General features: G+C 39.2%; 1 protein-coding gene across 1 annotated transcript; it reads left to right on the top strand.

The window, feature by feature from the left end:
• Positions 1-21: 21 nt before the first annotated feature.
• Positions 22-22,143, top strand: ECT2 (epithelial cell transforming 2; the record flags this gene model as incomplete). The annotated part of the gene is made up of 24 exons (XM_084212154.1): positions 22-151; positions 1,154-1,233; positions 1,335-1,427; positions 2,318-2,500; positions 3,037-3,126; positions 4,070-4,177; positions 5,264-5,337; positions 5,458-5,588; positions 5,722-5,837; positions 6,005-6,067; positions 6,445-6,667; positions 7,391-7,527; positions 8,198-8,317; positions 9,327-9,395; positions 10,317-10,427; positions 11,349-11,445; positions 12,146-12,227; positions 13,153-13,231; positions 13,418-13,537; positions 14,785-14,923; positions 15,882-16,036; positions 17,944-18,051; positions 18,658-18,801; positions 22,054-22,143. The coding sequence occupies 24 exons, from the start codon at positions 22-24 to the stop codon at positions 22,141-22,143; spliced, it is 2,742 nt and encodes a 913-aa protein (XP_084068280.1).
• Positions 22,144-26,939: the final 4,796 nt, after the last annotated feature.

Here is a 26,939-nt window from a genome sequence, read left to right as displayed (position 1 = left end):
AGAAGGAAACAAAGCATAATCATGGCTGACAGCAGTACTCTGGTGTCTGAAACTGGGAGGAGCCTCTTGGCTGATACTTCTGTTCTTGATTCAAAGATTATAGAAACCTCCAAAGAGAATGTATTCCGTGCAGCTGTTCTGGATGTTGAAGGTAATGGGGGAAGTTTATGTTAAGACTGCTTGGTTTTTGCAATGACTGATTACTTTGTTGGTATTTAGTAGTTTTGAAAAACCAGAAGTACTTTGAACTCCAGAATGTACATAGAACAGGGAAAAGGGTGTTGATCTGGAATCCTTTCATTAAGAGCATTTGGGGTTACAGCCCAAACGGAATGATTTTTCTGGCTGTTGTACAGAAAGCTGTCAGTTTCATTTGATGTCTCTTCTGTAGAATAAATCACTCCAGGTGACATTTTGACAGCAGTGTTTGGAAACTGCAGCTGCTCTGTTACGTACAGGTGGACAGATTAATAGGTATAAGGTAGAGAGGTGAAGGGATTAACAGTCTTAAGCCCAAAATTAATTCAATAACAAATCCTGAAATTAAAAAACAACCACCAATGTTTTCCTCCAAGGTAGTAGCCAAAATCTGCTGGTGGTCTGTTGATGTAAATGATGTGCAGGCAAGACTTGTTCTTACTCCTAATATTTTGAAGGCTTATTAATGCATGGAAAAAAAGAAAAAGGCATCTAGTTTCAGTTCTGATATTCCTGGTAACTGCTCAATTACCAAGAAAGTAAAGAACCTTGTCAGCCAGGAACACAGAAACTAGAAAAGATACTAGCTATTTTCCAGCAGATCTTGGTATCTAATTCTGCTAGAAGCATGAAGCCTGTAATTTTTTGGGGTTTTCATTTGCTTGTTGTCTTTCCTCCTCCCTACCCCTTGATTTACGTTATTGCTTTGACTGGTCATGACTTGCAGATTCTTGTTTCACCTCACGCTAAGAAGGTTGGGCCCTAAGTCAATTTGGTTTGCCTTAATTAAAGGACACTCTTCTTAAAGTAACATTTATTTTCAGGATTGCTCCTGATAAGGAATCTTGAAAGGCTACTGTCTGCCTGTGTTCTTCTATATATTATTGCTTGATTTAGACATTACATAGATTTTTCTGCTAAAATACAAATATTATCCTTGCTTTTCTCTAAGCAGAAGAAATGCCTCAAATAGAAACACGAGTGGTTTTGGTTCAGGAAGCAGGGAAACGTGAGGAGCTTCTGAAAGCCTTGGAGGTATGTGGACCTGAGATAAAACAGTCACTGGAAGGATATGTTATGCCTTCAGACTTGTAGTAACCAATTTGCTTCTGTACTAAAGTTCTCCTCTTCCACAGACCATTAAGATAATGGAAGTACCTGTTATAAAGATAAAGGAAAGTAGCCCTGATAAATCAGAAGAAAAACTAATAAAAAGTATTATTCATATGGTATGTCATGCAATTCAGCACATGTAATTGCATGCAGCATGTTACACTTCACTGGGACTGAAATGTGCACGCACTTTAATTTGGATTAATTGGGCATAATGGTCATAATGTATGCTAATGGTTCTGATGGTGTCACAGCTCATCCAATTAGCACTTTTTAAAAAATGGAGTAATACTTGTGGCTCTTTTCTAACAGGGGCATCAGAATATCCATGGGAACATCCAACTGCATGCATATGTTCAGTCACACATAAGTTTGTGCTATGAACTGGCATTGTAATTGTCAATGGACTTCTCTTTCAACTGAAAACTGCATTCAAACTGAAGTGCAAGAAATGCTTTTCCGTTTCTTGATGCGAAAGACATAAAGTTTGGATCTAGTGTTTGAAAATGGAATGGACAAATTTTTTTAAACCCTAAAAAATATCAAGCAATGAACAAAGCCTATTTCTGTTCTGTAGGTGTTTTGCAGCATGGAGCTTGCTGTTGCAAACTGGATGCTACTTTTTAGTAGCATCTTGCAGTACCCTAAGCTGTTCTGACAATCTGAAATTTCATTTATCTTTTGAGCTTAGGGTATTTATTCTATCTAGCTCCTTCCAGTGCTACATTATTGGGGTGAACTGATACATAAAATACTTAAGCAACCAGAATTCTGATCTTCAAAAGCAGGAATTACTTTGACACTCAGTCTTAAAGCATGCAGCAGTTCATAGCTATTCTTATGCTAGAGAACAGTGCATTGCATTCAGCTTTCACAAATCCTAACTCTGTCCCTGAAATATGAATCACACATTTTTCTAATGGTCCAAATAAACATCAGTTGAATTTTACACTTGTGCAAGTATCTTACCTGAGTAATGCTTTCCCTTTCACCCCTGTGCATCAAGGAAATTAAGATGCCCTACATAAAGACAGACACGATAGAAGAGCTTGGAGATTCTGATTCCCCAGAGTTTGAGACAATCTTCGTTGTGTCAGACTTCCAAGCTCCCATCTTTAGCAACCTCTGCAAGGCAGATTGCCGAGTCATCGGGCCGCCGGTTGTGCTGCACTGTGCACAGAAAGGAGAGGTGTGTGCTTCCTGCAGATGAGTAGCTCCCCACTGCAGTGAGTTCTAAGAGTTCACAGTAAAATTCCTCTTGCTCCTCCAATCAGTTAGAAACATCCCTAGCAAGAGAATTTTGAGATAAGCAAGTTTCTAATGCTGTGTTAGGATATCACACATAGTGAGAGAGTGCAGGCAGACAGAGGTAAGGCTACACCTGCTGCTATAGTTGTGGGAGTTGCTGATCACCAGTTGGGATTGTGCCATTGGGAAAGGCAGCATACAAATGATTCTCCAGTAATCACTCTATATTTCCAAAGTTGTAATGTAGAGCAGATGGATTGGGGAGGAAATAAAAGGATGGACTGCTACCTGTAGGACTTGGGGATGCTCTAGTTACGTTATCAGCAGGCCTGGAGCAGAGGTATAACTGAGCACACAGTCCTGGACTAGTGTCTGATGCATTTTAATACTAGAAATGACAGTAATGTTTGAAGGTAATGTGAAAACTTTAATGGGTGCAGTATGCTGTTGACTCATGAGCTTTCCTCTTGTTTTCAGCCTTTACCTTTCTTCTGCCGTCCACTGTACTGTGCAAGTATGTTGAACTTGGTACTGTGCTTTACAGGATTCAGAAAGAAAGATGAATTAGTAAGTAATTTATTCTTTTTGGGATTGGTAAAACCATGTTAAGTGTATTTTCAAGATACTCTTCTGTTCCATCACCCATAAGGTTTAACCATGACTCTCTCAGGCTTGTATGGGGAGAATGAATTGTTTGTTCTTTTGAATTTTTGCAAGTCCAGAGGCAGTGATATTTGAGGATGGGAACAAAACTGTGTTCAAGTCATTTTGTCTGTGTCATTTTTGGTCACTTTTTTGTTAAGTGACATTAAACTGCTCTAATTCAATAGGGCTTAAAGGTTTGTAAGTTGAAGCTTCAGATAAGAACATGTTTACTCAGTAGTGTTCACTTTTTTTGTACATGTAGTAGAATAAGCAAGTAAATCTTTGTAGCTCTGTTCAGAGCATTTGCAGGCTTGTGATCTTGTCATGATATTGTGCTATCAGGACTTTACTCTGTTTGATACTCTAGCACATGGCTTTTCCATTTCAGTAGGCAGTTGCCATCTAATTTCCCTACTGGACACTTGGGAATCAACAATATGGCTCCACATCTTCATATGAAAAAAACCAAACCCAAGCCAAAAGCCTTTGCCTGGTGTTGGGGTTAGTTAGGTTTGATCTAGAATTGACTAAATCAGCAAGGAAAATGTCAAATCTAACATGTGTGAAAAGGTGAGGGCATTATGTATGATGATCATGAGAGTACTGGTAGCTTGGATACGAGCATGCAGTCTTCAGGCTACACAGCAAGGCTGTGTTAAATGTTGAAATAAAAATAAATCTTAATAGCTCTTTTGATGTATAAGCTGTATCTGCTGTCGCTGTGAACAAGTTGTTTTAAGAACTGATCAGAGTATTTCTATTTCTAGACATTTAATGTAACCTTCTGTAACTTGCTTTGTAAACCACTTTTGTACTGAACTCGCTCTTCAAAAGATACTGAAAACTTTTCATCTTCATTTTTCAGGTTAAGCTTGTGACCTTGGTTCATCACATGGGTGGAATTATTAGAAGGGACTTTAGCTCAAAAGTTACTCATCTGGTGGCAAACTCAACACATGGAGACAAATTCAGAGTATGTAAGCTTGAGTTGGTGTTTCATAGAAACCTTTGGAATTTGGCTTTTGTAGACTGTTTGTTCCTTATACTTCAGCTCAGAAGCTGCTGTTTTTTCCTGTACTAACAGCAATAACTTGTAATGGTGAATTCATCTTTGTCTGGTGTTTAGCTTTGGCATGTTTTTACATCTGTGGGAGATCTAAATAACATAAATTTGAAATAGACAAGTGTAGTAAATAACAAGATTTGCTACCAGTAGTGAAGATAGTGATGAACAAATGCCTGCTTTTGTCTGTCCAAACAATAAACTTTAAGGTAACGTGTAGAAAACTTCATTCTTTAATTGGTGCATGTCTTCTAAAAATTATTTTAAAGTTGTTTATGGGTGAGGATTCAAATATAACTTTATGCATAGACATGAGCATGCTTTTTCTTTTCCGATTCCAAAAGGGAATCACTTGGGACACTTCAGCTTAGAAGTAAATAACAGATTATAGAATTTTATACTATTCAATATGATGTAGCAAAATCTATGCCTCTTGACTCTCCCTGGTTTGAATTGTTGGTAGGATGTTGCCTTTTTTTTTTTCCCTTGTTTTACTTTATAATCTTGCAGTTGGAAGAGAAGTCCTACTTTCTGTTCAAACACTCCTTTCTGCCAACTCAAAGGAGAAAATGTAGGAAAACTGTACAACCTCTCAAGAAGTCATAGCAGCTACCTTTCAAATAGTCACTTTCTCTTTGATAAAAGCAGGATGGGATATTTTTCTTCATACAAAGTATCAAAAGTAGAAAAAAATCCCATATTCCACTGGAACAGAGATTTGATTTTGTGTTTTTGTGAGTGATGAAGGATATCAGACGAACAAAATAGTGCACTTTTGAGGAAATGTCAAAATAGCTATTGATCTGATTTCCTACTCACTGAATTCATACGTTCTAACTCTGGGGAGCTGCAGTTGGATATGACTTTTGAAGGAATATATGCACTTTTTGCAGTATCTGTCTATAAAAGTAAAAGGAAGGTTACAAATTTTTCTTGATGTGGCAAAGATTTAAATGGAAATCTTTGGTACAACTTATGCTTTTTCCTGTTTTGTAGATTGCTGTAAGCCTTGGTATTCCTATCGTGAAAGCTGAGTGGATTTATAAGGCATGGGAGAAAAGGAATGAAATGTAGGTGTTTATTTTCCTTCAGCCTTTACTTTGCATCCTGTTCACCTGAAATGTTGTGAGCTTCTGCTTAAATACTGATATAAGTCACTTAAGTGACTTTTTTGTGCATCTTTCTTTCAGTGATTTCTGTGCAGCTGCTGATGATTTTAGAAACCAGTTCAAGGTTCCTCCCTTTCAGGATTGCATGCTAAGTTTCCTGGGATTCTCTGATGATGAGAAAGCTAATATGGAAGAAATGACAGAAATGCAAGGTGATTGTTTATGAAAACCTGTGGGAAGAATGGGATGGAGTTTATAATGATAGGTGCCACAGAACTGTTAAGTAATAGACTAATTTCTTACAAGAATATTCTTTCCTGATTATTTGCCTCTTTTTTTATCTAGGAGGACATTATTTACCAGTTGGTGATGAAAGGTGTACGCACTTGGTGGTTGAAGAAAGTACAGTAAAAGATCTTCCATTTGAGCCTTTAAAAAAACTTTATGTTGTAAAGCAAGAGGTTAGTGCTGAAAATTCTTTAGAGAATGCTGCTATGTAGAACTGTGTGTTCTTATTCTGAAAAAATATCTTCCATGCCAACTGTGTAACTATTATAGGTTATTTTGAATATTTTTAACTTTGGGTGAATCTCTGTAATGTGTTTATAAACTTTTTTTTTTCCTTTAGTGGTTTTGGGGAAGCATTCAAATGGATGCCAGAGCTGGAGAGTCCATGTATTTGTTTGAGAAGGTATGTTGACCACTCACACAATGCACAGCATATTTTGGTGGTAAAATTAGCATGCAACATAGTGTGTGGGGGGCCAGAGATCAGAGGTTTTATAGCAGCATTTAAGTTCCAGGTCATCCATTATAAATTTTATACATAGAGTAGTAATTTGGAATAGAAACTTTTTTCTCCTTCCCAAAGGTTTTACTTTTAGTCTAACAAAATGCCAGTGTGGTTTCCATTTTAAAAAGAGGGGGGGGAAAAAAGCTTCACCCATTTTCCCTTGGCTTCCCTAAGAAGTTTCCTTCTGTGTTGTGTGTTGTCTCTGTGAATCTCTGCACTGAGTTGAGGTGGACACAGAGGATGAACCCCCTGAATGAAGTTTTCTTTCCCTGCAGTCAGAGAGTCCTGATTTCAAGAAGTCTGTGTCGCTGCTTTCCCTGAGCACGCCCAACAGCAACCGCAAACGGCGCCGCTTGAAAGAGACTCTGGCCCAGCTGACCAGGGAAACAGACATGTCCCCGTTCCCTCCTCGGAAACGCCCCTCAGCTGAACATTCCCTCTCTATTGGCTCCTTGCTGGATATTTCCAACACTCCAGAGTCAAGCACTGCCAATGGAGGTAGAGCTAAAACCTTCCATTCAGCCACACTTAGTGTTTAACAGCTCTTGCGTGCAAGTGGAAATGGTGGTGGTAGGGAAATCTTACAGGTTCTGCTATAGATTTGCAATGTAATTCCAGGCTTTTCAAAGTGGGGAGGAAAAAGTTTGAGTGAAGAGTTCAGACACAGGCCAAGCTGCCTCTTGTCATCACAGTAAGTGTGTTCATATCTGAAGGAATAGATACAGAGGTGATAAATAGGGAGTACAGTTGAGTGTTGCTCCAGAATGCTTCAAGTACTGTGCTGGAAGTCTGTAGCAGAGCGGTCAACAGTAAATCATCTAAAACATTCTCCATAGGATACTTGGAGGAAAGAGGACAAAGATTCTTTTCTAGAGGAGTTAAAGGGAAAATTCCTGCAGGGCCCACTCCTAGGTCTTTGAAATATAGGGTCAAGTCATTGACCTGCCTATAAATGGCTTATTAGTTTCAGTCTAATTTTGAGGAATAATGTATTACTGTTGCTCCATAAGTAGGCTGTAATAGAGAGCCATTTTCTTGAAAGAGCCCTGATAAATCTAGAATATAGCCTTTTAAAAAAACCCCAAACTTATCTTCATTTAAAAATTCTGAAGTTTTTTCATTTGTCTTTGAGGGTGAGCTTTTTTAGGGACTCTATTGTAATAAAGCTCTATTTTCTATTGTAATAAAGCTCTGTTTTCTTTTGGGAATATCTTTCATCAGAAACACCAAAATCCTGTGCAAGACCTTCCAAAAACTCAACTTCTCTTCCTCTCAAGCAGTCTGCAAGATGGCAGGTTGCAAAGGAATTGTATCAGACAGAAAGTAACTATGTTGATATTCTGACAACAATTATTCAGGTAAGATAGTTTTAAAGCCAGTCCAGGTCAAATATAATAAGATAGCCAATGTTTATATCAGTATTTTCAATCTGTGATCTGCAGGCTTTTGAGGGCTTGGGTGCATCAAAGCTTCACAGGAAAATGACAATATAAGCAGTCTCATGTAATTTTACTGACATATAAAAACACTCAGGTTCAGGTTGGAAAATACAATTTCTAATCTGGGATCTGCAGTGGTAGTGCAATATATATGGAAATTGGAAGTGTCAGGAAAGTAAGATCTTCTTGACTAATATTTTAGATATTAGTGAATAAAGAGATGGCAGAGGGGGAAAATATTTTTTTTTAAATTATTCCAAGAAGAGCAGAATAGCGAACAACTTACAGGAAGAGCTTAATTTCTTGAAAGTTTATTTCTATTGCAGCTGATTATCTAATTAAAGAATTAACCAAGATGTGTGTGAGTAGAAAGAGATGAGAGGGGGCTATGCTGTAGAAATGTATCAAACTAAGTGTTTGTATCTTCAAACCACTCTCCAAAACCCACTCTTGCTGAATGGAGACATCTCAAGATTATGACTGTGGGAAATGATGATCCAGAAGGAAACCACTGTTGCTTTCATAACTTTCTAACACAATGTTAGCAGTTGGGAGGGCATTAACTTTTTTTTTCCCCTTAATTCATCAGTTGTTTCAAGTTCCATTGGAGAAGGAAGGACAACTTGGGGGACCAATCCTTGCACAGGAAGAGATCAAGACCATATTTGGCAGCATTCCAGATATTCTTGATGTGCACACTAAAATCAAGGCAAGCTTTCATAGAGACTTTGAGTCTTTTTTGTATGTTTTCAGTTGTGTCTGCTGGATAGGTATAAACTCTTCTGGTGCTGATACATACTCTTTCAAATAGTGGCATCTGCCTATTCCTGGCAACATTTCTCTGTAGGCTTTTAAAGTAGAGAGACTTGCAGTCTACCTGCAACTTGGTGATTTGTTTGTACAGGTTTTGTTGGGTTTTTTTTTTCCAACCAGTGGGGTCCAGTCTGGTTAATCACACCGGCTATTGATGTGTGCCCACTGAGACAGAGATGAAAGCAGAGCTGTGTGTCTGTGTGGAAATTGAAGTCACTTGCAGCAGAGAGTTGCTTTGATGTAGTTGTGTTTTCCTTCATCTTTGGTGTTATAAAGATATGAGCAGTGGCAGCAACAAACCAATATTAGTGATAAATCCTTTTCACTGAAGGTGAATCCTGAACCTTCAGCTGTGCCCTCCTGTCCCTCTTATTATCTGATGGTGATTGAGCTTGATCCTTAGCAAGCTCATATAGGCTTAACAGGCTTGGTCTCACTTTCCTTGACACCCTGGTGTAGCAAGCAAGTGGAATCTACCCTAGTTCTATTTCAATCCTGTCTTATAGACTTAAGTCCTAGATAAGTTGTGCAATCTTAATTAGAATTGGTTCAACTTTCTTCTGTGTATCCTTTCTCAGTATTCCTTTGGGATGTGTTGTGTATTGTGTTGGATGCAGCAGTGTCATCTTGCTGCAGAGTTGGCTAGTCCTGACATGCTGCCAAGCTGTACTTGCACTGATTTACAGCTATATATACATATTCAGTAAGCCAGACATCTCTTGTTTTCAGCCCTCAGTAGACTGGAGGGGCTGAATGTAAAATTGTACAGCTTTTAGGATTGCCTGTTTTGTCAGCACAAAACCACACCTAATGATGTGTGTTTGGCAAAATAGTTATCCCATTTAATGGCTTTATGCACTTTATGCTCAGCTTGTTTTCTCCCCCCATCCCTGCATGTCTTCTAGGAAGACCTGGAAGATCTTATGATAAACTGGACTGAAAGCAAAAGTATTGGTGATATCATTCTCAAATATGTAAGTTCCTGTTTCTTTCTTTATACTTGCAACTATTATCTTGCCTTATGAACAATCCACTTCTAGAAGCTAGCAAACACAAGCAAAGCACTGCTGAGAAAGAGCTCCAATTTGTATCCTTGTCTTTTTTATTTAGACTTTTCTGTTGAGTTAGGTGATACAATCCATGTCAAGTTTTAGTGTGTATGTCTGTTCACAGGTATGAAGGATTATAACTACAAATAGCTACAGTTTGAGAACTGCAATTTGCAACGCTACAGACACGCTTTTTACTCAGACATTAAAAGCCACTTCCCAGGCCCTTAGCCACCTGCTGCCTCTGATCAATAATAAAGAACTAAGAAAATAACTTTTCACAAACTTATGTTCTTTCTTCAAGGCTTGAAACGTGTAAGTGAATAAGGAGTCCTGTGTAGAACAGGAAGGATAAGTCTGGGACTGCCAAGTATTTTAACATAAATAGGTTGCTAGGTATCTTATGATTTTGCTGATCTGATGATTTTGAGACAAATAGTACTTGTCATTCAAAAGTTCAGTCTAAGGTATTGCTTCTGGTGGTTTAAAAGGTGATTGCAGTAACTGGCGAAAGTACCTGTCTGAAATTTCCAAAATTCTCACCAAAAACCTCTTGCTAGGTGACAACCTGCCTCCTACTCGAGCTGCTCAGCAGCTTCTAAGATTGTCACGTTTGCTTGATGCTGATGGGAGCCACCTGTGTTTAATCAGCAGCATCAATCTGGGGCATCTGGCATGCAAAAATGTCTTAACTTGTTCTGAGAACACGTATGGGTTTACAACACATTTTTCATTATTCTTTATTGCAGTGTGCCTTTGAGCAGATTTGTATGGCTCAGGGCATATGAACATATGTACAAGGATACATAATATGTAAAGCAGAGCCCTAACAGTTGTTTCTTTCAGTCAAAAGACTTGTTGAAAACATACCCTCCATTTGTCAATTTCTTTGAAATGAGCAAGGAGACGATTACAAGATGTGAAAAGCAGAAACCAAGGTTTCATGCCTTCCTAAAGGTAAGTGTCTGCAGAACTAACTCTATGAGTAGAACATGGGGGCTGTTACCATGTTCTACTGAATGCAGTAAATGGAAGAATGTGAAGTTCAAACACTTCTTGGTGAGACAGAAATAGGAAGGATTTGAACTTCAATCCCTCAAGCTCCTCATAAGACCCTTTCAGAAAAAGTCTGAGTTCCTTTGTTAAACAGCTTTCAAGATGGTTTGATTATAAGCATTTATTGCTGGAAAAAAGTTGCTCCCAAATACATGTTTTCTCCTTTCTGTAAAGATAACTGGAGCTGCTGCTTTGATTGGTCCCCTCCCTGTGAGACTTGTATTTCTGAAACAGCTTTTAACTTTCCTTGGGCACCTGTGAAGCTCCAGGGAGGTAGGATTTCTCAACATTCTTGTGACTAATGAATCGGAGCCTAACAGTGGAGATCTAATAGGAAGATGATCTTCAAAGAAAGTTATCTGAAGATGAGGCTTAAGACTCTTGATCTCCTTGGATATGTGTGTACTGTTAATAGTGCAGTGTAGCTTTAACACCTATATCTAAATAGTCAAGTGTCAAACACTGACAGTTTCAGCTTGTGTTTTCTGAGGAACTAGGAATTACCTCCAAGTATTGATATCTAAAAGATGGGGAATAAATAAGAGAACAGGTCATCCCCAGTCCCACTCCACATTACCTGGAACAAGAGCTGAAGGATTGATGTGGACCCTTTAAAACTAGGCATTCTGAGAAAATAAATCACTGTGTACTTTTGAATAGAATGTGGTTTTTAACATGCTCTGTTAATGACTGTGGTAAACAATTCTCACACTTGTATAGCAATGCTAATTTCAAGGAAGGGAATTTTTCTCTGATCTTGTGCTCTTCTTGTGTATGTGTGTAAAAAAAAAAAAAAAGTAAGCATTATTTCCTTTTCCCCAGATAAATCAAGCTAAACCTGAATGTGGCCGCCAAAGCCTCGCCGAGCTCCTTATCCGCCCTGTTCAAAGGCTGCCCAGTGTTGCCCTGCTACTAAATGGTAACCTAGACATGTGATTTTTATTAGTTTGTCTGTGAAAGTGTTAAAACCAGATGATGATGTCTACCTTTTGTCATCATTAGAAACAACTTTTCTCATCTAAAAAAAGCCTGATTATCTGAGTTAACCATGATTCCTGGCAGTCAGTGAGACCCACTACTGAAGAAAGCATAAATTCTGTCTAAATTCCACTTGTTCATACATTTGTATGCAGGATACAGATAGAGGAACAGTTTGCACTGACAATTCTGTCTCTTCAAACAAGAATATAATTGAGATTCAAATGAAACTAACATAAACTAGAGAGCAATTCATATTGACAAGGCTCAGTTTCATGTGTTCCACCTGGTATCAGCCACTTGCCGTAATAATGCTTTTGTTAATAAAGATAATAAAAAATCCACATCATCCTTTGCTTCAGGTGGAAAAAGGCTTCTGTGCTTGTCTCTGCACCTCAATTTTTTTTTTTTTAATAGTTTAAGGGTTTGGTTTTTGTATTGTATGTGTCTTTTTTTCTTAATGAGATGTCTGGACAGCTTCTGTTCCCCACTTAATCAGTGCTACTTGGACTCCAGGGTAGATCTGATGTCTTCAGTCAGCTTATCTTAACTCAGTTTAAATTCGAGTTTTTAATGTTTCTTTTCAGGCACTTGTAATATGCATAGAGTTTTTATTTCTTTATATTTTTTTTTAATTGTAGATATTAAGAAACATACAGCAGAAGAGAACCCAGATAAAATAACTCTAGAGCGAGCTATTGAGTCATTAAAGGAGGTGATGACGTAAGTCATGTTGATTCTATGGAGCATACTGTTAAACATACTGCAGTTACATCCCTCTGTTCCTCCTAAATTGTCAGTGTTATGTTGCCACAAGGAACCGTAAGTAAACATAACTGTAGGTGTTCTTCAGCCTCCTTTTGGCTGCTCTTGTCACTTTGGTGTTCTGTGCTGGAGCTCTGAAGGAGTCTGTGACACTCCCCAGCACTTGTACTCTGCTGACCCCCTGCCTCAGCAGGGGCTGTCCCCAGTCCTCTGTTCTGTTCCAGCTCTTATTCCTATCTTTTCCCTCTGAAATGGAAGAGCTGGGTTTTTTGTCTTTAAAGCTTACTCCTATGCATTATATCTACTGAAAGGACAGACTTTTGGTGGGAGACTAGTTTTTCTTCTGGTCCTGTATTAGCTCTTCTTGGCAGTGTTCCATGAGTTAATTAGCTGAAGGCTGAAGTTGTTTAGATTGTAAGTCTCACCTCTTTTGAAGTGTAGCGTATGTCTCCAGCAACAAGAACTCCTGCATTAATTGGGTAAATGTTTGTCCAGTTTTAGCAACAACTTTTAAATTGTAATTATTCTTGGATCTGCTGCTTGATGAACTGCAGTCCTGATTTGGGGGAGACAAAATGCAGGCTGTAAAGAACGGAGTTGTGTCAGTGTCTGGTTCAAAATATTGCAGGGCAGGAGAGGGGAATTTATTTTAACTGTTTGGTCTGTCAAGTGCTGGTAGTGTGACAAGAATAGCATTCTAGAGATGAAGTTTCCTATGTGATTTCATGTGGTATTTGGTTATTTCTTCAGGCAAATGTGGCAAGTGCTGCTGTGTAAATTCACTCCCTGAATGTTTAGCTTTAATATTTTTGTATGTCTTAACTGCAGTGCATCCATTTACTGTTACTTGGTATTGAAGATTAATATAATATGCTTTCCTTAGACACATTAATGAAGACAAAAGAAAAACAGAGGCACAAAGGCAGTTCTTTGACGTTGTCTATGAAGTGGATGGATGTCCAGTAAGTAATTTCTCCAAAGCTGCAGATCTCTTAAATGACTGCAGTACTTCGTTCCCTTTGCAAAAATGTGTGAGGCTACAATGCAACGGTGCTGGTTTAAACAGATTGTCAGTGTTAAGCTGTAAGCAAGCAGTAATCCAGCCCTTGAACTAAATGCTTAATGAGCTTTTTGCTTTTGTCATTTAGGCCAATCTCCTGTCCTCCCACCGCAGCTTGGTGCAGCGTCTGGAAACTGTGGCTCTTGGGGATGACCTCTGTGACAGGGGAGAGCAGGTCACGCTCTTTCTGTTCAATGATTGTCTAGAGGTAAGGTGACTATACCAGCACATCTCATGAACTGAATTGCAAAAGGCTTGACACTACATGTGAATATAAATAAGTAGAATTTAAGACCTTTTGAGGCAGAATTCTAAGTCAGAGATTGCTGATAGGTCAGCACATGCTGATGTTTCTTTTCTATTAACTACTGTATAAGACTTTCATGGCTGAGAGATGTTAATGTAGCCTTTTATGCATTGCAGCCAGAGTAAAAACATAGAACCAGCTTAATATGTTAAAAAAATGTTTATCAGAATAGCACTTTGAGTAGCAGCAATGGATGAAAAAGTGCTGGAGTCTTTGGCTCATCAGGTTGTTTGTCCTTTTAAAGTTTAGTTGTATATAATGGGGGTGAATAGTGGGCCTTGGTAGACCAGTCTGTTCTTAAGCTACCAAAAAACCAAAAAGTTGTAATATATGCCTTAAACTAAAAATATGTTAGGAAGAAGTAGAGGGGAAGAATAATCTTGCTGGGTTTTGGAGACTTAAGTGGAAGAACTGAATTTATAAAGGACACTTTCATAAAGTACTTGTTGCTGTCTGCAGCAGTGAAGAACACGGTCTTCATAGAAGACCAACTCTAAAATAATTCCAAATTAGTGCTGTCCTGAGCAGCACTTAGAAAAGCCTGTTCTTGTGACTAGTGATGAACTCTCCCTGTTGAGTCAACTCAGTTTCATCACTTCTCATAGAGGAAGGAAAGGAAAATAAAACCACTTTTAATAAAGCTTCTTGGCTTGTCTCTTGGACAAGAGATAAACAACAAGATGCATTACTTGAACACACAAGTGCCTTACATGTTTTTATGCAGAGCCTGCAGCCTCAATGGTTGCATGCATAAGCAACAGCAAGTGATAATTCTAGGACATAACACACCACACCTTAGGTTGGTTCATGCATATAGATGTCGTCTTTTCTGCTTAAATCTAGACTACCTTGTGGTAGATTTCAAAGGACCCTTGTTTGTTATGCAAGGTAGAATTGAGGTCTGTAATGCACAATTATTTCCTCTCTAGGTATTTTTTAAAAAATTTATTGTATTTTTCAGCTGAGGGTTTTGATGCCAAATAGCAAATATTGCTGGGCCACTTGGGCTGTAGGCAGTGAATAGTGGTAGAGTAGCAAGATTTTCTGTGCCTGGTATAACAGGCAAAAAAAGGTAAAAAATATAGAAAGGAAAGGAAACAATGGCAAGACCTTTTCCAACTGACCCTTTCTATTCTATTTAACCGCAGATTGCGAGGAAACGGCATAAAGTTATTGGAGCTTTCAAGAGTCCCCATGGCCACACAAGGCCTCCTGCTTCTCTCAAGCATGTTGTTCTCATGCCTCTCTCCCAGATCAAGAAAGTCTTGGACATCAGGGAGACAGAAGGTCTGTGTGTTTTGAAGTGCTGTGGTAGCTAATTAAACTGTGTTTCAGGGTGTAAAGGAGGAAGCTCTGCTCTTGTGGGATGGAATGCTAAGGTGTATTTATTGTATGGTAAGTTAGGTATGTGATTTTAGTAAAATCCTCTGTTTGAATCTCTGTATGAGCTTGAGAATTCCTTGTACTGGTGCCCTTTTGGCTTTTTGAGAATTGCTGCAGGATGCTGAATTTGGCAGAACTGATGGCATTAGACGGCATTAGCATAAGCCAACCAATTGGCAGTATGAAATAAACAGAGTTAAACACTTGACAGCTCTGGATTTACAAAATAAAAACCAAACCTCAAACTTCAGCCCAAAGCATTAGACTGGCCAGAGAAAAGTGCTGTTGGTGTGAAACCAAATTTTCTTCTAACTGGTGATGATAATGCTCAGGAGGAGCTGTGCTTGGCATCTTAAAAGATGACTTAATTTTTCTGTCTGATTTGCCATACTGCTCCAGCTTTAATAGTGACTTATGAAGAATCTAGGCACACCAGTTTCTAGATCTCTTTCCTGGCAAGATTTGGTGTTTCACTGTAAGTGAAGAGGATATGCACATCATGTCTTCTGCTTTATGTACTCTGAAGCACCTGAACATAGAAACCCAATTAAGAAGAGAAATGGCAAAGAGGGTGGGTGAGGCTGACTGCTCTGCAGATTATTTGGTTGTTCAGCTATTGCCTGAATAGCTGATTGCAGCCTCTTGATGATGGCTGTGGACAGAATTCTGTTCTTGCAAGTGATACAAGAGCTAGTGTGTAAATAAAGACGAAATTATCACACCAAATCATGTTGTCTGTAGCTCCAGCTCCTGGCAGATAGAGAGTTGACCCTTCTGAAGTTTCCACATGAATTAGATGAAAAAATCCGTATTCTTTTTATTAACTCCTTGCTTTTTTTTTTTTTTTTTAAACAAAATGTAGATTGCCAGAAAGCTTTTGCCTTAGTTGTGAGGCCTCCTACAGAACTCAACAACAAGCTGCTCAGTTTCCAGATGACAACTGAAGACCCTTGCAAGGAGGACTGGCTGAAGATGCTGTGTCGGCACGTGGCCAACACTATTTGTAAAGCAGATGCAGTAAGTACTCTGGAACCATGCTGCTGATTGAGATTTTTCCCTCTTTTTGGCTTTAACCACCTGAAGTGAAAGAAGTAGTGGACATGCCTGAGGTAAAGTAGAGCAGAAAACATTTGTGCTAACATGCCTGCAAGTGAGTGTTAAAAGGTAGAAAAGGAAACAGCCTGCAAGTTAGTTTGTGCAGAAGCTAAGTAGTGCTTAAAAATCAAAAATTATTTATAATCAATTTGTGATGGTGAAAAGGGTATGATTCAACTCTGCACTGTAGTTTTAACAAGAATTGTATTCAGCTTGCTTCTTTCACAGCTATCTTTGAATTTACAATCCCAGCGTTGTTGATCATTTGTGCTGGATTAACTCTGTTTTGGTTTGAGTTCTTTGCTCTACACTTTATCTCCACAATACTGCAAGAGACATGAAGCATCTTCCTCCCGTAGACAGAAATCTACAACCTTATAACAAGGAAATGAAAAAAACCAGTGAAATAAAGGAGGCACTGGCCTTGTCACATTTCTAGAAATTCAGTGTGGGCTTTCTATAGGCAGAAAACCACTAATTTGAGGAGTAGATCCTCTCCAATTACAGCAAGAGGCTTTCAGCTGATGTTTTAATTATGTAAAAGTCTATGCATATCAGTCATCTCAATTTGCTGAAAATACGTGCGATACATACAGCTGAAGCTACTTGGTGTAAACTAGAAATGCTTTATGTTCTACAGTGTGTTCTTACAGAACAGTATTTGGTTATGATTTTTAAAGGCATTTTTGTTACACTAGAGGTAATTAAGTAATGAAAACAGCATCTTTTATTTTGTGTGTCTTGTGGTCTAGGGACTTAGGAATAAAACTTGGGCTTTGTTGTTTCCCTTCCCTTCTAGGTACTGAGTATGAAAAGTGCTGATGTGGAAGTGTTAATTTTCTTTAGTCTGTCTATTGCCTATTTTCAGTATTTTGTGTAACATATAACTTGGATTTTTAATAGGAATTAAACCTTTGTGTAATAAATGTATAGTTCCCTCTTGCCCCAAGACACTCAATCATATGCTGACAAATTGTAAACTACTTTGCTGAATCTCATTAGTTATAATTTCTGTACCAACTATATAATGTTTCTTTCTTGCTTATTTAAATGTCAAATTGAGCTTCAGTTTAAGCACTTTTGCCTGGTTTTATACTTCTAGAGCATCATGTAAATGGAGATAACATTGACTTTACCACCTGGTGGCAGCAAAGGCTTTGGCTACTCTTCCTTAGGCCCTAGGAAGGGCCATAAAGCTGCTGACTGGGGTCCTTCTGAGATTTTTTTTTTAACTGTAAAATGTCTTTTCTCAAAATGCAGACAACAAACAGCAAAAAAAATCATCCCAGCAACTTCCCACTCCCATGTGTGCCCCCTCTGCCTCCCCAGTTTTGTAAGTAGGTAGCCAGAGATTACTTTGCACATGCTGGAGTTTAAGAATGAGGCATGAAAAAAACCCAGAACTCGTGGCTATTCTGCAACATGTATTGCACTTAAGCTGAAAGGCTTTAGTCTTAATGCTTGACAGCTGGAGTTCTCAAGATTTCCCTTCAGAAATGTGCTAGATGTGTCAGTAGAATAAAGCAATGTTTATCTTGGAAACTCTCTGGGGATGCCTCAGAACTACTGCCTTTAATTTGGTCAGCCCTGGACTTGAAACTGAATCAGACAAACTGAATGTGAAACTACTGATGAAGTGGTTTCAAACTGATTGCACCAGCTGTTGATCTAACAAAATGGCTTGAAAACGAATAGCTCCTGGACTGTGTAAAGAATTAAATATGGAATATGGCTATTAAACCCTCTAAATCTGACCTAATGCACTAGAAAACTATATTTTGGCAAGTGCTGATATTTGACCATTATTAAGACCATATTTTTGTCTACAGGAAAATCTCATTTATGTTGCTGATCCTGATTCAGTTGAAGTGAATACTAAAGATATGGACAGTACTTTAAGCAGAGCATCCAGAGCAATAAAGAAAACATCAAAAAAGGTAAGATAGAGCTTTTTATCCAGAGAATTGTGCTGGGATTCCTCTTTCAGGTGGTTTGTAGTATTTACAGTAGTGACAGGAAAAACTTAATCTGAGCTAAAACTCTTAAATATAATCTCCTTAAAGAAAGAAGGTGAGGGGTGTTTAAGGTTTTGGAATATCTGAATTTATAGTCTTAAGTATTACAGTCATAAGTATTATGTAGTCATTTTTCAGTCTGTTATGGAACTTAGGCTGTTTAATACTTTGAGTCTTTTAAATATAATGCAAAATTGAGAAGCAACTTAAAGGAGGGGAGGCCTGACTCTGCAGGGCTGGGGGATGTGGGGAAGCCTTGGTGACCAAACCTTGCTTTGACTTCTCCTTGAATCTCTGCTCTCCTCACTCCATCCTGTGTTGTCTTTGTATTTGGACAGAATGAGAAGAGCTAGGATGATGGGAAGCCTTTAAAAGTCAGATCACTTTAGGTGTGGGTGTTTGGCTGGATGTGATCCAACCACCAACACTTGATACACATCCCAGAGATTTTCAGAATGGTAGCCTGTATAATAGTAGTTATTACAGCCTGGATTTAGTCAGTGTTTAACCACTTGTCAACCTCCTCAGGTCACAAGAGCCTTTTCTTTCTCCAAAACGCCCAAGCGAGCCCTGCGCAGGGCTCTGATGTCTCACAGCGCCACGGAAGGGCGGAGCCCCAGCTCCACCGAGAGTTACATCGGCAGCCGCCTGACCAGCACCACCTCCCTCGCGGTGAGTGAGCTGTGCAGGCAAGCCAGGAACCTTCTCTACATCACACTCCTTTCATGGCTGCTGCTGCTCTCACTTTAGCAACTCCAGCATCTACAGCGGGGAGAAAATATTTTTAACAGCATTCATAGGGATATTATTTTCAAGAGCTGTTTAATGACAAGCCTTGCTTCCTGAAAATGCAGAAAAATCTTGATGCACTAGAAACTGGGGGGTTGCCTTAGACATTTAAGTTGAAAAAACCCACCAATCTTTTTGCTCAGGAGTGAATGTTTCCTCTTCTGAGAGAGTGAGAAAATTTCAACACAAGTCTTGTATTGGTTCATGCTTTTGATTTTGAATACTAAGAAGAAATGTGGTGTACAACCCTGAATAGTATAGTGAATGTTTCAGTCAAAGTAGTGAGATGACAGACATCCTGTGAAACAAACTGGGAAGGAAGGGTAGAGAAACATAGATGCTGCAGCCTGCAAGTTTGTAAACAACAAGGGAATTATCTCCTCGTAAATGTTTAAGAAAACTTGGTAAAATAAAATATTGTTCTACATATTGCAACTCTTCTGCTCTGCCTGGCTGCCTGTTACAGCTTTCTCCTGCTAGATTAGGCCAAACTCAATCTCCTAATACAGTCTAGTAATGCAGACTAGATTTGGAGAAATCTTTTCATCATCTTTGCTTTTTATTATAATGTTTGGGTAAATTTGATGAGTAAGCACCTGCTTTCTAATCTGTAGTATGTGGGACAGAAGGCCAAGAAAAGGGAATCCTTTTCACCTTTCTATTACTGACTGATGTGTCAGTACTTCAGTATTGAGGTAATTCACTATGTTTGAGTGGCCATTAAATTGTACAACATAAAGATATAGCCCTGCTCTCCCACATGAGAAAATATGAAGCAGTAAGGGAGGAAGTAGCACAGCAGACTCCCTTGCTTTAGAGGAAATAAAAAAAAAATCATCTACCAATGGGGCTCTAGCCTAGTTTTCTGTAGTGAGATTTTCTTCCTTCTGTTATGATTATGGCAACAATTGTTTCTGCATTTTAATTGTCTTCATTTTGACACAGCACTGTATCTCATTTCTCATGAACTTGCATGTCATGTACTTTTCTTTTTGTGCATATCTACCCCAGACAAAAATACTTGTTTTCCACAAAATCTTAAAAACTTGCAAAAGCATGTTCCTGTTTCAGATTTTTCCCAGACCTCTTGCACCTGTGGTAATAAGCTACAGCTTGGCAGCAGATGATGTGTTGTGATTTTTTTTTAACCAATGCCACACACCACTGAACTTGCATAAAGTCTTTTTGGTTCAATTATAAGGTTGAGGGGAAAAGAGGTTTGGATTCCAGCCCCTCAAGCTGGTATACCAGTGCAGTTGTTGATAGGAAACTAAAACTGCAGGAAACCTGTCTGAGTCCATTAAGAGTCAAAGCTGTCATTCAGACATACTGTTTTATTTAAATTAAATCTTGGCCTACGCTTATGTAGGAATTTTTTGGTGCAGAAAATAGCCATAGAGTAAAAAATATCAATAGAGCTTGGATACTTGGGGGTTTTTTCTTGTTTGAACTAACTCTTAAATCCCTCCTAATTGTAGATTGCTCGTTCCTCTTCCACGTGCAGCTTAAGTGGATCTGCCAAATGTGCTGTTAATGTCCATCGCTCCAGTTCTGTTGATTGGAGCTCTCAAAGCTCCAAGCCTCGACCTGTGCTGTGTCCTGGCTCTCCAAATACTCATCTTCCAAATGCTCTAGAAGGAAAAGCCTCTTCCAACTTTGAAAGCTTAAATGGTCATGCCTTGGACAGACCATGTGCTTTCCCTGTTGTTACTGCCACTTGTGCTGATGCTGGAGATGATAACCAGCATGGTGCTGGGAAATTCTGTGCATCAGATCCTGAGTGAAGTGAGCAAGAAATCCTGAGTGCTGTAAGCTAAGAGAGCATGGTACAGCTCTAATGCACAAAGGGCTTCAAGTGGTGTTAGGTTCTTCTTTAGCATCCTCTAATGCACAGGGTTGTTCTTTAACATCCTCTAATGCACAGCACTCACATGTGGTTCTGGTTCTGGGTGCAAACTTATTTTTTCACAAACTTTTAAATGGGGTTTGTTTTTTTGGGTTTTTTTTTTGGTTTTTTTTAGTTGATATACAGTTGAATTCCTCACTGTTTCTGTTGTCCAAATGGCCATGTAGCTCACTGGCCAGAGTTCTGAGAACGTTAATAACTTGGTTGCAAGCTCATTTTAGCTGTGGTTTTAGTTTTTTATTCTCTATCTGTAGACTTAAAAAGAAATCTGGTATCAAATCTCAAGCCTAATAAGAGCTGCTCTATAAAGAGGAGTTTAGGGTTAAATTTTCAGATATTGCCAATGACTGCAAATGGAGGACATGCCATAAACGGGCATAGGGCTTGTTCGTAGTGAAGTGTGTATTCCCTTACTTGCCCAAAATATCCCTGTTTAAAAGATTCTTGAAGCATGCAGGTGCAGAAGCTGCCCAACTACCGTGACCTGTTGATGTGCTGAGAAGCTTGGCTGGCTGTTTAAGAGCAACAGAGGATTGCTTGTGCAAGTATCTTGAGGTCTAATGTGAAAAGAATATAAAATCTCAGCTAATCCAAAGAGGTTTACTTTTAGTGCTACATATTGATGTGTTGGTTTCACAGTAATTAAGTCTCAGAAGCAGCTTATTCTCCAAGCATCAGAAAAGTCAGCTTCTTGCCTAGTGTGTGCCCATCCAGGCACAGCTAAAGCAAGCTCTGACAAATCATTGGGATGTCTGTTGCCTCCTGCAGCCAAGGAGACATGTGTTCAGCATCTCATTTGGGGCTCAGAGCTGATGATAATACAGAAAGTTGTAGAATTGGAGGGGGAGCTCTGTTTCTCTAAGAGATTATCACAGTGTATCTTGCCTTCATTTTGGAGGGAGATTATTACTACAAAAAACGATGCAAGATATATACTAATACTTGTTAACAGCCACTCCTCAAAAACATGTTCTTGCATTCCAAATCTCTCAAGGCTGGTAACAAGGAAAAAAAAAATCTTTCTTCTGCAATTTTGACAGTATGTTATGTTTCCTGTTCAAACTCTTGAAATGCTGAATCAGTAATTTCAAAAGCTGCCAATCTTTGAGATCTTCTGCACTCACACATTCCTTGTATGATATGTGAAGGTTGAGAAATGACTGCTGCACTATTGAGATTGGCTCGTATATTATATTATCAATAACTTTTTTTTGGTTTTTGTCCAACAGGGTGTTCCTTCTCCTTCCTTGGTCAGCCTTCCCTCGATCTTTGAAAAGAGGAGTCACACATTAAGCAGATCAACAACCCACTTGGTGTGAGGCAGCTGGGGCAGACTCTGCTCTGTGCCTCTTGACAGGCAAGAGGCTGGGCAGTGGCTGTGACTGTGACTGACATTAATGGTACCTTAGTCATTAGCACTTAGCAATGATTAGCAAAATGTTAGATGACACTAAGTTAATCACCAGGGGGGTTTAGTTGTGTTGAAGCAGACCAGCCAATCAGTGGAATAAGTAACTTGGCCTTCATTTAAACACAGTATTCCCTTGTACAGATTTATTTCCTTACCAGCATAACAAACATTTTCTTCTATGGAAATTGTCCCCTCCAGGCAATAAACTGGTTTGTCAGATCTTGAAATGAAGATGATGATTACATAATTTGCTGCTTGTTTGGATGACTCTTATGCTTGCCTAACTTCATCTACTGGCAGAGCACTCTAATGTTTGAATTGTGGATTTCTTAAATGGAGATACATTATGAAGTACCTGACCTTTCAAGTATGACAGTTAACCTGTTGTACAGCTGCTTATTCCAGATATTTTATAAATGTAGTTGTTTATAATTAAATAGAATTGAGTTTTGTGATTATAAGCTCCTGCAGCCTCACTGTAAAGACGGTGGTATGAGGAGCTTCGACCACCAAAAATGATCAATTAAATTCTTTGTCTTGCTTTAAAGTGGACGTTTGAGGAAAAGAATTACACTCCTCTTTAGTAGGGTTGTTAAAAAACCAAACCCCCACACATTCCCCATATTTGGTTACCAAATCATTATTTAATGCATAGGATTATTGGTGTGCAATTGGAACTTCAGGGTCCAATTTTGGCATGTCAGATTTCAGTGTACAACTCCTAAGGCTTTTAGACTTTCTCATGTATTTATGTCTTCTTTAAAACTATGTTCACTTCTGTCATCTCTGAACAGTTTGTACCCTGCAATGCACTCTCACTATCTGAATATGTAAATGTCTGCATTTCATTAACAGTTCAACTGTTGGTATTAGCAGGAGTTCACAACTTCTGGTTTCTTTTTAACCACCTGTGTTTTGTCTTGTATCTATATGTAACTAGTGATGCTTTTGAATGTGTCAGACTGCACTGGTTTTTATATCTCTTTGTGTCAATCTGAGCAATGTAAATAAACTGTTTAAAATAACACTTCTTCTGGCTTTGCTAAACAAGCTTTTATCAAAGTTTACTTTTTTATGTGGGAAAAAAAAAACAAACCATTGTTGGGCTCCAGCCTACAATTGTACTCTGATTATCTATGTGTAGTTATTCCTAATAAAGTATACCATGTGATAGGCCTGAATCTTTTTTTTTTTTTTCTTGATATATTCATGAATCTGTCCTGGATCTATGTGTCCAGTCCATGGTTTGGGGTTTGGTTTTTTTTGGGTTTTTTTTTTTTGGTTTTTTTTTTGTTCTTGTCCATTCAGAATAAGCATCTGAACTAAATGTACGCTGACACTTCTACCATAAAGTGGCTCTAGAAAATAAACTATTCAATGAATACTATGCCAAAAATCCAGCAACAGTTCTTGGTTTCTGGGTTTTTTTGTTATTTTTGGCAGGCCATCTTCAACCTGGTTAATCTTTTTATAGGTTCTTGTTCAAAGGGAAAAGGTGGAGATCTCACAGCTGCTCGAGAGCATCTGTTTGCAAATTTGTTGTAGATTCAACAGGACAGCTTGACCTGTGCTTTGCAGAGAAGTAGTTGCTGTTTCAAACGAGGTGGATGTTTACAGCCCCTGAAAGCCAGCCCTCAGAGACAAAGAGGGGCAGCTAGAATGTACTTTAAAACACAAAAGCTTTTGAAAGCTGAAAATGCTGGCTGAGGGTGAAGGCAAACTGGTGCCACGTTCTTTGCCTTGTGGCTGGTTTTAAGCACGGAGCCAGAAACCCGTCTGCTCCCAGCAGTGAGGAGAGCTGAAATGGAAACGGGAACACCATGAAAACAAACTAATTAAACATGTAGGGAAATAGATGTCACTTTGTCAGATGTTAGGCAAACAACAGCAATTTTTTGTTAAGAACATTACCACGACTGAGGGCAGAATTTTCAGCTGGCACAGAGTATCCTGTCAGCCTCTCTACAAGTGCAACCAGGCCTTTGTATACTTAATTTAGGCAGTTAGAACCGCAATTACCACCCTACCTGCAAACTGTAATTAGTTTAAACTGTGTTGGTGCCTTTATCAGCTGATCCATGCACTGACACTGACTATTGTGGGAGCTACAGTCTGTTTTTGAAGCAAGTTGTTATATAAAACAATATATATGTATTTGTGTATTTAGATAAACAAAAGGTTCTTGCAAAGATAAATGAAACAGCCTTTTATTTTTACCCCCTGTAGGGAGGCCTAGTGCATATACTTTATATGAGTGAAATGAAGGAATTAAAGTTCTGATATTTATAGTAACATGGGTAAAAAGAGGAGAACCTCTACACCTCATCCCCTCTCTTCCCCCAGCTCCTCAATTTCTTTAAGGGCTGAAGAAAAAGAGGCTCTTGGCCTCATGCTGGAGTGCCCAATTTTGCTGCTCAGTCTCAGGAGTGCTGTAGAGCCCATCCTGGCTTGGGAGAACTAAAATCTTGCACCTACCAAAGCCCAGGAGCAGGTTGTATTCTGCTGCTTCTGCTCAGGTTTCTCTGGCAGCTCTGCAGATCAGGTAAAGGAGGATTTTTTAATACTTCCCTCACCTCCTTCTCCCTCCAAAATGCAAAAACCTGGTAAGTACACTATCAATTTATTAATGGATTCCATAAAATGGAGTTGAGTGGACTATAGACAGTACTGCCTGAGCTCTTGGAGATTTTGAGTTGTGTACAGTTAAAAAATGTTACTGTTTATTTGTCAGTGTCTGGATATGCCAACTGCCTCTTGTAAATACCCAACTTGTGTCTTCACCCAAACCATCAGTGATGCAGTGGTTGTGTTGGATTGTGAGCTCCTACACACTTTGTGCTGCTTCTCTGATGGCATTTCAGTGGTTTCTCCAATGTTTCAGCCTGGAAGGAATGTAAATATAAGCATAAATGGTTTTGAAAGTGTGCCTTTTTTCTGTGTTTCAATGGCTCATGCATTAGAGTTGGTATGGCTGACAAATCAGCACTGATTGCTAATTAAAAAGTGGAATATATTAAGGAGTTTCACACTTCCACTTCTGCCTCCAATTGAAACCCTGGCTGTATGAGTGTGTGCTAGGGAAGCTCTAATGGATACAGTCTAATTACTTGCCATTTTTGCTTTGACTTAACAGTTCATGAATTACAGTAACTCTGACTAACAGATCACTGCTGATTACTAATTAAATGGCAGAACTTGGTTTTATGCACCTCCAGCTATTAGCCCCACAAAAAGTGACATTCCACATCTTAACAAAACCAGCTTTTTCTCTGCTTGTTTGTTGATGTGTAAAAGCTGATGTTATCCTCCCTTTGGAAAAGAAAAGTTCTTTGGGCACATTTAACAATAGCAGTTGATAAATATATTTCAAAAGTAAAGTTGCTGCTATGCTGCATGAATGAGGCTTTGGGGAGAAAATGTTCAAGGCAGCTGTTTTTGGCTGGGGCAGGGTTAATTCTTTTCACAGTAGCTGATGTGTAGCTGTGCTTTGGATTTGTGCTGGGAGCAGTGTGGATCACTCAGGGATGTTTTGGTTATGGCTGAGCAGGGCTTACACAGAGCCCACAGAGCTGAGGCCTTTTCTGCTCCTCACCTCAACCCCTCCAGCCATGGGGATGCACAAGGATTTGGGAGGAGACAGAGCCAGGCCAGCTGACCCCAATGACCCAAGGGATATTCCAGACTGTGTGATGTCGTGCTCAGCATAAAACTGGGAAGAAGAAGGAAGGGGGAATGTTCAGAGCCATGGCTTTTGTCTTCCCAAGTCACCGCTGCGTGTGATGGGAAGTCACTGTTATGGCTTTCCCAGGGATGGCTGAACAGCTGCCCGCCCATGGGAAGTGGGGATTGAATTCCTTGTTTGGCTTTGCTTGTGTGCATGGCTTTCCCTTCCCTTACTAAACTGTCTTCATCTCAGCCCACAAGTTTTCTCACTTTTGCTCTTCTGATTCTCTCTCCCTCCCACCTGGGAGAGCGAGCGCCTGCGTGGGGCTGAGTTCAACCACGACAGCAGCACAAGGACTCTGTGGTTCCTGCCTCTCCCATTCCCTTATGGATCACCTCAGCCCTCCTTAAATGAGCCCACAGAACAGAGAGTTTTAATCCTTTAGCTGCAGGGGGGGACAATTCATTCCCTGCCACAGGGACTCCCCAGGTCACCTAGAACAAATGGATTGACTTCCTTTCTCTTTTTTTTGCCTTTTCTATTCAACATACCCAGAATTTAATCTGATTCCTGACAAGATCATTACTCTCCTAATGTGTGATATGTCTGAATTTGTGATAGTGATCTGTAGAGATCAGCTGTTGAGGTTGGCAGTTCTCATGATGGTGTCTGTCTGCTGCTGAATGGCAGTGGGCAGAGTAAGGGAGAACCTGTAAATGGCATAACTGCTGTAACCCTTGCTGAATGCAGAGAATATTGAACTTGCAGAAGTATTCAGTTTTATCCTAGATATAGAATTAGAACTTGTTAAAATTGCCACCAATCTTTTCAAAATTGCCACTAATCTTTTCAAATCAAAGACATGGCAGCCTGATAAACTTTTCTTTATGCTGGTTTCACCTTTTACAGAAACACAGCAAAACTTTTATCCTAAAAATAAAAAAAAGACTGCTCTTCTGAAAAGAAATTATGCTTTAATATCTTTCAGTTTGTGAGCAGGCCCCTAAGCATGTGAATATTTCAATATGCAGTTTATAAAA

The sequence above is a fragment of the Fringilla coelebs genome (genome assembly GCF_963513975.1).
Source record: "Fringilla coelebs genome assembly, chromosome: 10".
In the NCBI taxonomy this organism is placed as follows: domain Eukaryota; kingdom Metazoa; phylum Chordata; class Aves; order Passeriformes; family Fringillidae; genus Fringilla; species Fringilla coelebs.
This window is presented reverse-complemented; position numbering and strand designations above follow the sequence as displayed.